This window comes from Halictus rubicundus, chromosome 13 (assembly GCF_050948215.1).
Source record: "Halictus rubicundus isolate RS-2024b chromosome 13, iyHalRubi1_principal, whole genome shotgun sequence".
Lineage (NCBI taxonomy): Eukaryota > Metazoa > Arthropoda > Insecta > Hymenoptera > Halictidae > Halictus > Halictus rubicundus.
The window spans coordinates 4470667-4485556 of NC_135161.1; the positions used below are offsets into that span (position 1 = coordinate 4470667).

At 43.6% G+C, this 14890-nt stretch overlaps 2 protein-coding genes across 2 annotated transcripts in view; both read left to right on the top strand.

The window, feature by feature from the left end:
* LOC143360641 (RNA-binding protein fusilli-like) overlaps window positions 1-14890 on the top strand; it is a 55150-nt gene that overhangs the window by 25718 nt on the left and 14542 nt on the right. The window contains exons 4-10 of the mRNA XM_076799679.1: window positions 115-204; window positions 3994-4048; window positions 4124-4234; window positions 4707-4977; window positions 5052-5267; window positions 5376-5603; window positions 6095-6296. Coding sequence (XP_076655794.1) covers window positions 115-204; window positions 3994-4048; window positions 4124-4234; window positions 4707-4977; window positions 5052-5267; window positions 5376-5603; window positions 6095-6296 — 1173 coding nt within the window. The remainder of the gene's footprint in view (window positions 1-114; window positions 205-3993; window positions 4049-4123; window positions 4235-4706; window positions 4978-5051; window positions 5268-5375; window positions 5604-6094; window positions 6297-14890) is intronic.
* Window positions 6303-7009, top strand: LOC143360649 (uncharacterized). Its single transcript, XM_076799688.1, has one exon. The coding sequence runs from the start codon at window positions 6413-6415 to the stop codon at window positions 7007-7009; it is 597 nt and encodes a 198-aa protein (XP_076655803.1). The 5' UTR covers window positions 6303-6412.

The following is a 14890-nucleotide window of genomic DNA, read 5'->3' on the forward strand; positions in this document are numbered from 1 at the left end:
ATGTAAAAGGCTTTTTCGATTATGACAATCTCCGGTCGATTTCGGCAGATTTCGCGTCACGCTATCAACGATCCGATTACAAACACTAGTTTATCCTTGACCAGCGACGATCAGATTTTGGTTTGCCGTCGGACACCGAGAACGATTACCACGTGAAGGAGATGCAGGACATGATCAGCGTGATACAGAGAATGATCAAAGATGGTAGGTCGTTCCTGAAACCGGATTCACGATTTCCCGTTGCGATTGGCCCACTGTCTGATGAAAACGGGGGAAAAGAAAGAGAGAGGGAGAGGGAGACAGAGCTACGGAAAAAAAGGAATTGATATCTAATCTGCTCCGTGCGACCGATACGGAGAGTCTTTTGTAATTAAAAAAGTCTGGCGTGTTCGAAAAGAAAATGTCGGTTCCCGTTTCGGAAAGATTAAGGTCCACGTCCGATAATACCGAGTAGCGTGTAACGTAACCTTGTCGATTCTTGTCGATCGTAACCTTTCACCTGTACACTACGGTCGGTACAGTGTATTCGATGTAATTCCCGTTGGTTTTCACTTGAAAATTGTCAACGGTGTAAAGCCGCGTGGTTACGGAATCCGAATATTAATGCAAACGTGTGTTCGAAACTTCGTTCCAGCCGACACGTGGCTGGACTATGAGTCTGTCCTTTTTCAGCCATAATACGTTGGGTCACGTGACTCTCAAGGCAACATTTTTCGTGGAAGCTACAGCTCACTCTATATAGGGTATTCGAATATTTTTCGACGCGGCGCGACGCGACGAGTACAACGTTCTTGTGTTTATTAACCCATTTGCATCATAAGGAAATATGAAAACAAGGCCTCTATCGCCAAACGTTTTTTTTTTATTATATTTAACACTAAACCTACCACCGCCGGTCAAAATGACCGGATCCAGATTATTTATTTTACGATTCCTAAAATTATGAAAGTTCTTTCACGGGAAATGATTAAATAAATATTTTTAGTAGAGCATGTATTATAATGCGATCGGGTTAATTTGTTCGATCCGATTCGATAATGTCTGCTAACGCGTTAAACAGTGACGTTATTGATTCTTGAATACTATTCGCATTCGATCGATATTCCGTTTTTCGGACAATGTCGATACAGTCGAATGTGCCGCGAATCGTTAGAATATTTGAGCCGTTTATTTTGAAAGTGGCCTAAGTCCATTTGTCAATTATTTTTTGTTGCCCGTAATTACGTGTACAACTTTAAGTTAAGGTTAAGTATATTCAGAGTATATACAATAATTTTGGACACATAAGTTTTCGCAATTAGTTCAGATAATGTCCGAAGGCCGTGACGAAGGTAATTTTAATGAATTAGTATTTAACAAATTAACCTCAGTTTTTGGACAGTTGCTTTAGTTGAATAATCACTGCGTTTAATTAACGCAGTGAAAAAAATTCACGCAATACACACTTACAATTGAATGTACAACTTAAAATATTAAATTGTAGAAATTATTACACCCATGGGGAAGAATGAAACAACAAGACCATTTAGATCAGATAGTGAACACGAATTAGTAACTAATTATTTCAAAAAAAAATCGACAAAGAAAGAGAATTATAGAACAATATTCGTCGTCAGTGGATGAAGATACAGATGACAACAGAGAAAAGAATGGCGAAATTTGATGTAAATGCGCGTGTGTGTGTGTGTGTGTGTATATATATATATATTTTCTTCGCCATTGTTAGTCCTACAAAAAAATGTTTCAGATAAGAATTGAATGGTACTGAGTGGAGTACAATTTATTAGTACAAGTTATTAGTATACTCGTGGGCGAAGGTCATATGAAGGTCAACTTCGCTTTTTTAAATAGAATTATATACTTTTTAATACACCAATCGACGCAACTGGACATTCTTTATAAAAAGTATTGATCTATTTATGTTGAAAAATTAATTGTTTAGGAAATATTTCAATTTAAATAATTCTAAGATATCATTACTAATTCTAAGATGCCACTACATATTCGTCAAACGATGTGGACGCAACAAAATGGATATCCTGCACATTATGCTTTAGTTGCAAGAAACGCATTAAATCGAGTATTTCCAAATCGTTGGATTGGAAGAGGAGGTCCCATTCATTTTTCAACACGATCACCCGATTTTACGCCCCTCGACTTTTTTTGTGGGGCCATTTGAAAAGTAAAGTTTACGCTGAAGCTACGACTACAGTGGCTGATACGAAGCAAAGAATTGTTGCTGAATGTTGCAATATATCCACCGATACGTAAAAAACTGTAGGACAATCTTTACTCCATCGACTTCAAAAATGCCTTGATACAAATGGTCGTTATGTTGAACCTTTTCTGTAAAGAATAAAGGCGAACGTCTTAGTGCGACAGTAATCTTGTCATGGAATTATTTAAATCGAAATATCTCCTGAACTACTAATTTTTCAATGTAGATAGGTTAGCACTTTTTTTTATAAAGAATGTCCAACTGAATCGATTGATGCATTAAAAAGTATATAATTCCATTTAAAAAGACGAAGTTGACCTTCATATGACCTTAACGCGTTCACCCACGAATAAACTAATAACACCAAATTATGCCCCACTCGGCACCATTTGATTCTTATCTGAAACATTTTTCGGTAGGACGAACAGCCCCGAAGAAATCAAGATGTCAAAATCGGGTGAGACACCCTGTATACAAAATGTAGATGAGCAGTAAATTGTTATGTACTTTATGTAGTTAGAAAATGTCCTGAATTGCATCAATCGTTTTTAAAGTGTTGTAAAGATATATAAAGTAAATTGAGTATTGTTTTTTCCATTTGAAGCATTTCAAATTATGTCGAATGGACTTGAGTTGATCTGGTTGTTAACTTTGAAAGTGGCTTGACTCCATTTTTGGTAAACAGACACACACTATTCACTGAATAATTGCTATTATTTTTATAGGAACAGTAAATTTAACTCTTTTAGATACACTTAAGCAGTATGACACATTGGTGTCCTATATTTTTAATTTTATTGGAACACAAACCCTTAAATATCTCAATTTAAGTGGGCTTTGGCCACTTTCAACATAAACGGCTCATTTTCAGAACATAAAATTCGAACGTAGTGTGTCCTCTAACAGGTCCTATCGAACGATCGTTAAATCGGTACGTGCTGCCACCATCTGCACGGTGTACGAGCACCAATCGAGAGCCGGTTCTCGGTGCGTCGATAACGTCGACTATTATTATATATATATATATATTCGTAGGATAGGATATTTTTCTTTGGTGTGACGCGATTCGAATCTTTGCTGGTCGTTGCACGCGAGTAAAGAAAGGCGCTAGCCGGAGGCGGTTCGTCGAGAAAAGAAAAGGTCAGCACGAGAGAACGGAAAGAGCGAGAACGGTGCGCACGCCTCGGGTCCGTGTCTGTTGCGTCCATCGTGCATCGGGTCCCTTCTGCGTGTTTATGGTTTATGAGCGCGCGGGTCAAGCTGTGTAACGCTATAAGCAGCGACACGGCCGTAACATAGCTCTTATCACAGCGGTGCTCAACTTTTTTTGATCGGTTCTCGAATTTCGAACGACACGCCAGATCGATTATTTTTATCCGCCGATAAACGATATCTGATAACACGCAGAAGAGAGAGAGAGAGAGAGAGAGAGAGAGATTTAAATGTTGTTTCCTTATTTTCGAGGATCGACAAAGACGAAACTAAATATAATCGGCGATCCCCCCTCGGAAAGAGGTTCGCGTTGCACCGAGTTGGCAAATTGAATAGATTTCGCTCGAATGCGAGAAATTGGAGACAAACCACTGGGTATACGGTTCCATACCGGAAACGCGTAAGCGTCACAGTCGGGATGCGCCCGGAGAACGACCGTTATTTTTCGCGGGAGAATCGATTTAAACAGGAGGGAGGGGGGAGAGAACCGTACAAAAAGATTTCATTGAGATCCGTAAATTATTACTAAGATTTATTACTAACATTGTCATTCTCGGTTGTAGGTCACGTCTTTCAAACACCCGAGGTGGTAAACATTGTTTTAGAACCTGGTATATGGTGAGTTATCGGTCCTCCTCGCCTCGGTATCGCTCGAGATCGATCACCGATTTCTAATCGTTGTTGTTGTTGCAGCTCAAAAGATGAAGAGGTGGATAACGGCTGTGTAGTGAGAGCACGCGGTCTACCTTGGCAGTCGTCCGACCAGGACATAGCAAAATTTTTTCGTGGCCTAAATGTTGCCAAGTAAGTAAAAACTCACGTCCCCGGCCCGTGTGTTATCATTATCGAAGATTAATCGTAACACAACTGTATTTGTGTACAAGCTACCGGGATCCATTTCGAAAAGGTAAACATCCATATTTGTCGTGCAAATAGACCATACCACCCATCCACCCGCCTTGCCCCAACATCGCCGAATATATCCTGACGAGAGCGAGCGCCGCTCGCGTTTAATTACACGCTTGTGTTTACCTTGGGCGAGATAGTAAACAATCTTTTTAAAAAGATTCGCTTGTTTATGTCTTATGCAATGATAAGCGGTATCTGGGGTCACGAATCTCGCCGTATGTTTCAACCAATGATTCCCAAGATCATTGTGGTGTTGTTGTAACTCCGACGTCTCTCGATTACCCGCTATACGTTCGAGAACCGCGGCCAGGATCACGGTGCTCTTCCCGTTCGATTATTGAAAAACGGCCTGTGTGTGGAATTTCAGGGGTGGCGTAGCGTTGTGTTTGAGTCCTATGGGAAGACGAAACGGTGAAGCGTTGATACGATTCGTTAACAAAGAGCACAGAGACATGGCGTTGAAGAGACACAAACATCACATGGGAGGACGGTACATCGAGGTGTACAAGGCTTCCGGGGAGGACTTTGTCGGTGTCGCGGGAGGCACGAGCGGAGAGGCTCACGCGTTTTTGTCCAGGGGAGCTCAAGTCATCGTCAGGATGAGAGGCTTGCCGTACGACTGCGTCGCCAAGCAAGTGGTGAGCATACGAACAAAAGTGTGACGATTATCTTTGTTGAATTTCTTTAATTTATTCGCGCCTTCTCTTCGCAGCTCGACTTCTTCCTGTCGGGGCAAAAACCCTGCCACGTGTTAGACGGCGAGGACGGGGTCCTGTTCGTGAAGAAACCGGATGGCAGAGCGACCGGAGACGCTTTCGTTCTGTTCGCGAAAGAAGAGGACGCCGTGAAGGCTCTGAGCAAGCACAGGGATTGCATCGGTACCCGGTATATCGAGCTGTTTCGAAGTACAATCGCGGAGGTTCAACAGGTGCGTGTGCCGGATCGAACACGATGCGGGTAGACAAGTCCGGAGACAAGGAGCATAGCGCGAACATACTGGTTCATTTGCATATATCGATTGTGTCGCGGCTTTTAGGTCTTGAACAGGGCGATCGACCCGAAACAGGTGGTGCTTCCGACGCCGCCGATTCCGCAGCTTCCTCCGATACTTCCTCAGCACATCATCACGTCCGGCACGCGCAAGGATTGCGTACGGTTGCGCGGTCTTCCGTACGAGGCTCTGGTCGAGCACATTCTAGAGTTCATGGGCGAGCATTCGAAAAATATCGTCTACCAAGGTGTTCATATGGTCTACAATGCTCAAGTGAGTGCATCCGAGCAAGCGTACCCGAGCAGCGTTACTCGACGCGGCGTGTAGTAGCTAGCATCGTTGCCGAAGAACCGGCCCATTGAGAATTTGGTAATCCCAAACGATTACAGAGCGCTTAACGGGACTGGCGACACCCGTGGGCCGAGAAACGCTGCTCTTTAACTCATTTGCATCATTAGCGTATATATACGTTCAATTTTCCTGGTCACTATCACCGGAGCCGTATGCATACGCTCAACTTTGTTGGTCACTATCATTATTCGTCAGCTAAAAGATAGAAATGGAGGGTGTTGTTGGAGATGAAAGTAGTAATTTCGATTTTTTCTTATAACGCTGAAATATGAAGTTCTGAAGTTCTGTGGAATGCTGAAAAAGGTTTGGTGATAAAGGCCTTCTTTTCATATTTCCTTATGATGCAAATGGGTTAAGCTCACAAACGAACAAAATGAGATACACGGCGAAATATAACGTGATTGACGATCCAGGGTCAGCCGTCCGGCGAGGCGTTCATCCAGATGGACAGCGAGAGCTCGGCGTTCGCGTGCGCGTCGCAGCGGCATCACCGGTACATGATTTACGGGAAGAAGCAACGGTACATCGAAGTGTTCCAGTGCAGCGGGGACGATATGAATCTGGTATTGACAGGCGCGGTAACGCCGCCGTCGACCAAGGCTCTGCTATCACCGGGTACGTTGACCACACAAACACCCGCGACATTGACGCATTCGCATCCGCATCCGCATCCGCATCCACATCCGCATCCGCACCCGCACCCGCATTCGGCTCCGCCGACGCCGGTCCCGATGCCGGTGGCGACGGCGCAGCCTCCCCTATGGGACATACACGCGTTAGTACAGGCTCAGGCGCAAGCACAGGCTCAGGCGCAAGCTCAGGCACAGGCTCAGGCGCAGGCGATCCGAAATCAGGACTTTTGGCTGATGGCTTTGGCCTCGAACCCGCCGCCCACATCCACCACCCCATCCCCGACATCGTCGGTCACGACCAAAACGCTCGCCCTGCCCGGACCGAATCCGCAACACCAGATCCCCGCATACGCGATGACACCACCGGCCGCAGCAGCCGCGGCGGCGGCCGCAGCCGCGCTCCACGCTCAACCGCAGGCGCACACGCCGTTCCTCTTGTTCAACGTTCCATCCAGAATTCCGATTTTGAGGGCCCCGACGCCCCACAGTCTCCTGACGCCGATCGTCCAGACGGCGCCTATCAATCACGCCGCCATCATGGGGCTGAAACGCACCTGGGAGACTGCGTTCCCACCGGAATCATCGGGCGCCGTCGCGAAACGAGCCACTTGGCACACGCCCGCAGCCGCGTTCGCTCAAACTCCAGCCACCGCGCCGGGCTTGCCTTATCCCGCTCAATTTTATCCTCAACTTTGATGGAACGGGATCTCGCCGTGAACCTTCTCGTCGAACGCGCGTGCTACGTCTTTTATACGCGTATTTCTTTTTGTTTTTTCTACGCCGCCTAGGAAGTCGGTTCTTCCAACCGACCGAACCAGTTTTCCGTAGAGGTTCTTCCAGCGAGAGACGTTGTTCATGGAACGTCGCCCGGCTCGTTCCGTGTGTCCAGGCAACTAGACACTGGCCGGTTGCAAAACAGTCAGCCGGCCGCAGATAGACACCGTCGCGTCGCATCGTTACGATTTTCCACGAACGTGCGCGCCACGTAATTCTATTCATAGAGTAATAGTTATCTAAAGACATTCCGCACGATACCCTCGTTCAGAGGCCTGTGTCGCCTTCGAACCCTCTTCCTATTTCGACCGGAGAGCGCGTCGATCGACTTTATCGCCGTCGAAACGTCTCTGATTCGCAATCTACCGAATTATCAAACTACGGTGGAACCACGATTATCTTAAACTAAACGGAGAAACATAATTGTTTGAGTCATGGAACTGTTATTTAGTTACAGTGCTAGATTCGGCCTCTATTCGATTCTGCAGTACATAGCGTCGCATATGGATTGTCTTAAATCGAGCTACAGTGATTTCTCTATATATGTCACCAAGGCCTGGATGATAAACGTCGCGGAATTATCCCTACTACCACGGGGTGTATCCCGTGGTGGACCATGAAGCTCGAGAGGAGTGTAAACATAACACAGCTCGGGGTATGTTTCCTGGACGACATATGTCGCTGGCAAGACCAGTGTTGTTGACATATATCGACAATTCACTGTATTTTACTTTGAACCGTATTAGGGTACTACAGACATGAAATATCGAAGGTTTGTGTGATCCAGGTCGTACTGCGTCTAAATAGCCCACGGTGCGCGTTTCACGAGATAAAGTCGAACGCGCGCGCGCCGGTCCGTGGTTAGGTTTTCGTATACTCGTTTTCCATTTTGATACTTATACCGACGAGCAACAGTACTTAGAGTGTGTTACGTGTTATTTTCTTCCTTTTCATTTTTTAGTTTCCAGAGGTTTCTTTTTCCGACTATCGTTAAATACGACGCTTTTATAGGAGAATCGTAATTAATTGTAATTAATTCTCCGATTTTGGTTGCGCGCGAGCACCGCACTCTTTCGTATATCGTCGCGATGTGCAACAAAGTGCCTTGATTTCTTTTTCGGAGGATATCGCGATTTCTATGGATATGTAAATATATACATATACATTTATATACATACAAATATACAAAGTATCTATGCGCGTACGCGGAAAACATATACATATTTTATATATATATGTGTGTGTATATATATATAGTATACATATATATGTATATATGTATATATATATATGTATATATACATAAGAACGATTTATATATTTTGCTAGAAATATTTTTATTAGCGATTAAGTAATGGACATTCCATCCAATGTTGACGAGTGTTTAAGCTCCGATCCGACGGAGGGTAGCTTCTCCGTCTGCACGCGGCATCTACTTCACGCATGTCCGGAATACAGGGAATTCTCGTTACTAGTCAGTGTCGACCTTACACTTTGGAGTCAGTGGAAGTACCCACACCACCGCAGTGAGGGGCCGAAGCTCGAGAGCCGTCGCCGCTACAACATTGTCGGGTATATCGGTGTGAGACCAGAAGACCACTACTAATCCAGTTACAAAATTTCTTTATTTTTCATTATTTTTTCATGGGACTTTGAGCAGCATATTCGTATATTCTTTCAGCAGCATAGCAGTATACTCGTCATAACACAGAATATTTCCATTTCTTCATGACGAGTATACTCGTCAAAAGCAGATTAACGTTCAATTAGTGTAAATACGATCCGAATGATACCGTGTTTGGTATCATTTTAATCAGAAAAATTCCACGAATATGTTGGTGAAAGTTTCATAAAAAAAAAAGAATAACGAGAAATAAAGAAGTTTTGTAAATGGATTAGTAGTGGTTTTCTGGTCTCACACCGATATACCCGGCAATGTTCTCCGTACAACATAGTATCGGAGAAAGACATTTTCTCAGTCTTCTTGTCACTATCGCTTAGTGGTCATAGGCTTTTATGGCTTACAGACGGATATGACTCTTAGGTTTCCAGCGTGCCCTGTGAAGTTCAAATGCGACGCTCTGCGAGAACCTTCGATTTCGTCTAAGAGTCAGTAAAAAGAACGGCGGGACTGACTCGTAACGAGAATTCACTGTGTACGGCGCGTGCATCGTACGAACGGGAACCGAAACGAAAGAAAAAATGCCCGAGACGCGTACGATTCCGCCGTTCCCATTAAGTAGAAGCGTTCGGGCACCGACCAATCCCATAATCGATGTCATAAATTTCTATAGAACACCCATCGCGTTTCCGGAGGATTTCCGGAAGGCTCGATTCGTAGGGCGAGCGGTAGTCGTCGTAGGGATAGGTAGAGATCGGTAGGGATCATAGGGAACATTCGGATAGTTGGCGGAGGCTTCACGAGTAGAATATTCAGGGCTCGAACTTTAGCGTTTAATCCTCTCTTCTATTCGATGAATTTTTAATTGGACCGTCGAGAGTGACAGAGAGAGAGCATCGAAAAGTACTTAAGTCCTTAAGTACTTAATCATGTCCGCGATTCGGTGTTAGGGATGCATTCACCCCTGCGACGCTTTTCCACGGTTCAAATTTTGTGATAATCGGCGAGCAATTGGAGAAGCAGGTGGCCATTATCAATTCCGAATACTGCCCGTCCCCGTAAAAATCTTCCACGCGGATTTTTCCCAGGTACTATTCAGACTCCAACGCGAGACAAATTGTTGGGAACCATTTCGAAGGCCCACACCGAAAGCCTCCCACTTTTCCACGGTTCAAATTTCGTGATAATCGGCGGCCAATTAGAGAAGAGGCGCACCAGGTGGCCAATATCAATTTCGAATACTGTCGATCCCCGTAAAAAGCTTCCACGTGGATTTTTCCTAGGTACTATTCAGACATCAACGCGAGACAAATTGTTGGGAACCATTTCGGAGGCCCGCACGGAAAGCCTCTCCCACCCCTATCTTCCATGATTTTGAGAAACCGTAGTTCCTGAAAGCAGTTTCGTTCGTGCGGCTGGATCTCGGCGCGATCGCGCCGGGTATCGCGGAGCGGTGATTACAATTTCTTCTTGCCACGCGTATCCTTGCTCCTTCCTCCTGTTCTGTTCCGTTTTCTCTTTTTATTCCGATTGTGTACGCGGGCGCGGCAATGACTGGAGACGCGAGCGCGATCGTCGTCGTTGCCTCGATAGTTTCGCGGGTATAGAAATGACTGGTTTGCATGTCGTGGTTTTTGTGGAGGGACGTGCATACAAGTACCTGTAACGATCTTTCCTCTCGTTGCCTGTCGTGGTCGGTGACCAGGCGATTGCGCGACGGTTTTTCGATTTTCTTTTTTGTTTTTCGAATGCAACCCTGCTCGCTGTGGCGCGCGAGTGTTCGGTCGATGCGCGCGTCCGAACGTCGACCATTTCGACAGAACGAGGACACGAGCACACATCTAACTCCTTCTTCAAGGCGACTCGTTTCTCGACGTTTCGCGCGCGCGCCACGACCCGGACACGTTCGTCGCGATCTTCGTCGTGTTCTCCGCTTCCCAGACTCCCGAGACATTCTCCTTCCGTTTCGCTCCCGTGTCTCGCAGCGGTTCCCTCGATCCTTAAAAAAAAAACACACGCACACACACACATACTCATCCACAGAGACACGTATACTTTTATAACTAGACTGCGGATCTTTATGCAAAATAAGAATTGTCTACGTGATTTGCAACAGACTGGAGTGAAATATAATGAATTCTCGTTACGAGTCAGGGCCAATCTTACAGTTTGGAGTCAGTGAAACAACCCACATTACTGCGGCGAGTGGCCGAAGCTCGAGACTAATCCAATTACAAAACTCCTTTATTTTTTCCATGGGACTTTCAACGACATATTCGTGGCATTTTTCTGATTAAAATGGTACCAAATATGATATAATTCCGGTGATATTTACGCGTGTAATGAACGATGAAAGTTACTTCCCATTACAATTATAATAATCTGTTAGTTGTTGCGACCTCTCTGAAAAATGTGTATTTAAATTGCGTTGCAAAAACCAAGCGATGACGAGTTTCCTCGTCAAACACAGAGAATGTGTGGCTGTTATGATATGGATTGAAGTTGTAGATCATTTTCGCAAAGGAAAAAGTTATTTTAAATGACCTTGGTGTCACCCCTTTGAAAGAAGTACAACATTTCTGGGACACCCTGTACAGGAACCCGTAATGGCTTCAGTGATGATTATCAAAAGAAAACAATACATTTATAAGGAAAAAAAATTCATACTATATACACTTTTTTCATAATGATTATTTATATTTTTATTTGTTCTTCTTATTTCGTCTTGGCCTACAAATATTTCAAACATCTTGAAGTTTACGAATATATTTTAGTTTCCACTAAAATTGCAATCTAAACAGCAAATTTTAACTACTTTTTACGCATGACGAGTATACTCGTCGTAACATAAAATATTTCCATTTCTTTATGACGAGTATACTCGTCAAAAGCAGATTAACGTTCCAGTAGTGTAAATATGATCCGAATGATATTGTGTTTGGTATACTTTTAATCAGAAAAATGCCACGAATATGTTAGTGAAAGTTTCAAAAAAAAAAAAGAATAACGAAAAATAAAGAAGTTTTGTAATTGGATTAGTAGTGATCTTGTGGTCTCACACCGATATAACCGACAATGTTCTACGTGTAACATAGTATCGGAGAAAGACATTTTCTCAGTCTTCTTGTCACTATCGCTTAGTGGTCATAGGCTTTTATGACTTATAGACGGATATGACTCTTAGGTTTCCAGCGTGCCCTGTGTACTTCAAACGCGACGCTGGGCGAGAACCTTCGATTTCGTCTAAGAGTCAGTAAAAAGAACGGCGGGACTGACTCGTAACGAGAATTCACTGTAGAAACTTATTTTCTTTCGTAATATGTTTAATAGATTGAAAACAATGTATTTTAATTAATTTTCCTAATGTTTTGACCGTTTCAAAATACGCCTACTCAATTTCGTCACGCACGCATAAAATCCGCAGTCTATTCATAACAGTCTCCTCGTACTTGTTTGACGCGTGATCCTGTACAATTTCGCACGAGCCTACTCTCTGTTTGACAGGATGCGGGATTAGCGTATCATCGCGTAGATTCGAGCAAGTAGTATCTTGGTGTACGCGGCTGCCATCCATAGATATTCTCGCGACCCAGAGTTTCGAAATCGTTTCACTGAAAACAACAAAGAAAATACTTATGGTTGGTAGCGCGGCTAGTCCTGTTTTGTCGTTACAAAATGGCGGTGCGAGGCGACCGCGACTTCCGGCCGCGGAGAAAACCGATTCTCCGCGAGTACTCTGCTCAAACGACGAAAAACGAACCGGAAGTGATGGGAGCGCCTCGCGCCGCGATCATCCTGCAGATGTGACTCGAAAAATCGGGTGTTGCCTGCCGATACGTTCACGTGTCGGGATTACGCTTCCTGAGTCGAAGTTTACGCTTCATATCTAGCATTAATGGACATCCTAGAAATTAGATTTGCGGGGGAGTGACGCGAGACGCGGGATCCCGTTCGTAGATCGTACGGAAAAATATAGATCGATTTCTCGGATCCCTCGTCTCGCGACTCTCTTCCCTTGGGGCGCATCTTGGTGAGTCTTCGGAGATAATAAATGTTATCGGTCGGGAGCGTCGACGATCGATTTTTTTTTACGAGATTCATAGTTCTTTTGTGGTAGATTCGCAGACACTCTCGACGCCCTCGGCCATCGCGCGCTAATTTCTTTTTTTTTTCTTTTTTCTTTTTCTTTTTTTTTCACCACAGTAGAGCTCCGTCCGCCGATGGATACGGCACGGACGCAGCTCTATTGCACTTTCGTCGTATTGTAGACGACTGCGGCGCCTGTATGGTAAGATGCGCCTACTCGATGGACGAGAACACGTCGAACGGACGGGTTTATGCGCCGATGCCACGCGCTGCATTCTAAATCTAACACGTTACAGTCCTTTCTCGATATATGTCGCAAATATCTGGGTGATAAACGTCGCAAAACTATCCCGACTACAGCGGGGTATACTATACTAGCGGTATACTATACTATACTATACGGGTCAGGTGTGACGTTCAGCGTGAATCAAAGAATAGTGCCTCCTTGACGATACTTGTCGCTGGCAAGACCCGTTAGGTGACATATATCGAGAAAATACTGTATACACCGGCGCGCGACCATTTCCTACTCTTTCATAGTCTACGGTTCGTGGCTGAGGATTTTTTAATAGATCCGGCAATAGCAATTTCAATCAGCTTCCAGTAACTTGTGATCTAATTGTTGTCGTTTGGGATTATTGTGTAAAAGAAGATTTCTAAGCTTCCTTTTGGTGCATCGCAACGATTGAAAATCCTATCAACCCTTCACGGCTCGGAGTGGTGACTCTCAGGTGTCGGTAAAAATTGCCACATTCAAAATAGTTATTGTATTATGAAATTCGTCTGTATTCTACTGGGTGTCCCAAAAATGTAACACTTGAAAAATGGGTGATTCCTTAGGTCCAGATTTCCACATATAATATGTAAATGTTTAGGAATCTATTATATACAAATTTTCTAATGCAACAAATACTTTCTAATACTTTTCGTAATTTCTTTGAAATAATGCCACAACAATTTCTAGTAGTGCTTCAGAGTCACCACTCGAGTGCAAAGGGTTAAACCTTCCCGATTTCCCGAACATGTAGGGCGCCGCGAATTGCAACCGGTTGTCGCTGCTAGCCGGAAGTTTGGCGCGAGAACGAAGGAGGTCGCAACCCGTTCGAAACGACATTGGCCAAACTTCCGGCGGTCAAGCTCGACCACGAAGACACACGGGTTTGATCGCATCGTCGCATAAAATCGCCCGTACTACAGTGAATTCTCGTTGTATGACAGTACCAACCTTACGTTTCCAAGTCAGTGGAAAACTCACACAACCGCGGTGAGTGGCTGAAGCTCGAGACAGCCGTCGCGGCCATAACATTGTCGGCTATATCGGTGTGAGACCAGAAGACCACTACTAACTCAATTACAAAACTTCTTTATTCTTCGTTATTTTTAAATGAAACTTTTACCAACACATCCGTGGCATTTTTCTGATTAAAATGAAACCAAATATGATATAATTCCGATGATGTTTACGTGTGTAATGAACGATGGAAGTCTTCCCATAACAATTACATTAACGGAAAATTACTGTAAACATTAGTGATCCGAATTATATCGCGTTTGATATCATTTTAATCAGAATAATGCCACAAATATATTGGTGAACGTCTCGTAAAAAAATATTTAACACTTTGACTGCCAGACTAGAAACCTCAAAAATTCCATATAATTAAAGTAAGTTATTTAGCGAAATAAAAATTGAAAAAAATTAAATATACGATATTGAGTAGTCCTCTAACTTTCTTACATTTTACCGATCCTAATCAAATTTAGTACAGTGAATATATTAACATAAAAATTCATTTTAAAACCTGGACAAATAATTCCGTCACCCACATATGACATGGCAGTCAACGTGTTAATAATAAAGAAGTTAAATTTTTCATTTAAAGGCCTGCGCTCTCTGCGTTCGAAACTTTCATCGCTCATTACACAAACAAAAGAAATAAATAAATAAAATAAATATAAATAAATAAAAAAATATCATCGGAATTATATCATATTTGGTTTCATTTTAATCAGAAAAATGCCACGAATATGTTGGTAAAAGTTTCATAACAAAGTAACGAAAAATAAAGAAGTTTTGTAATTGGATTAGTAGTGGT

Coding starts and splice junctions, on each gene's coding strand:
- LOC143360649 (XM_076799688.1), top strand. CDS start 6,413: ATGCCGGTGGCGACGGCGCAGCCTCCCCTATGGGACATACACGCGTTA.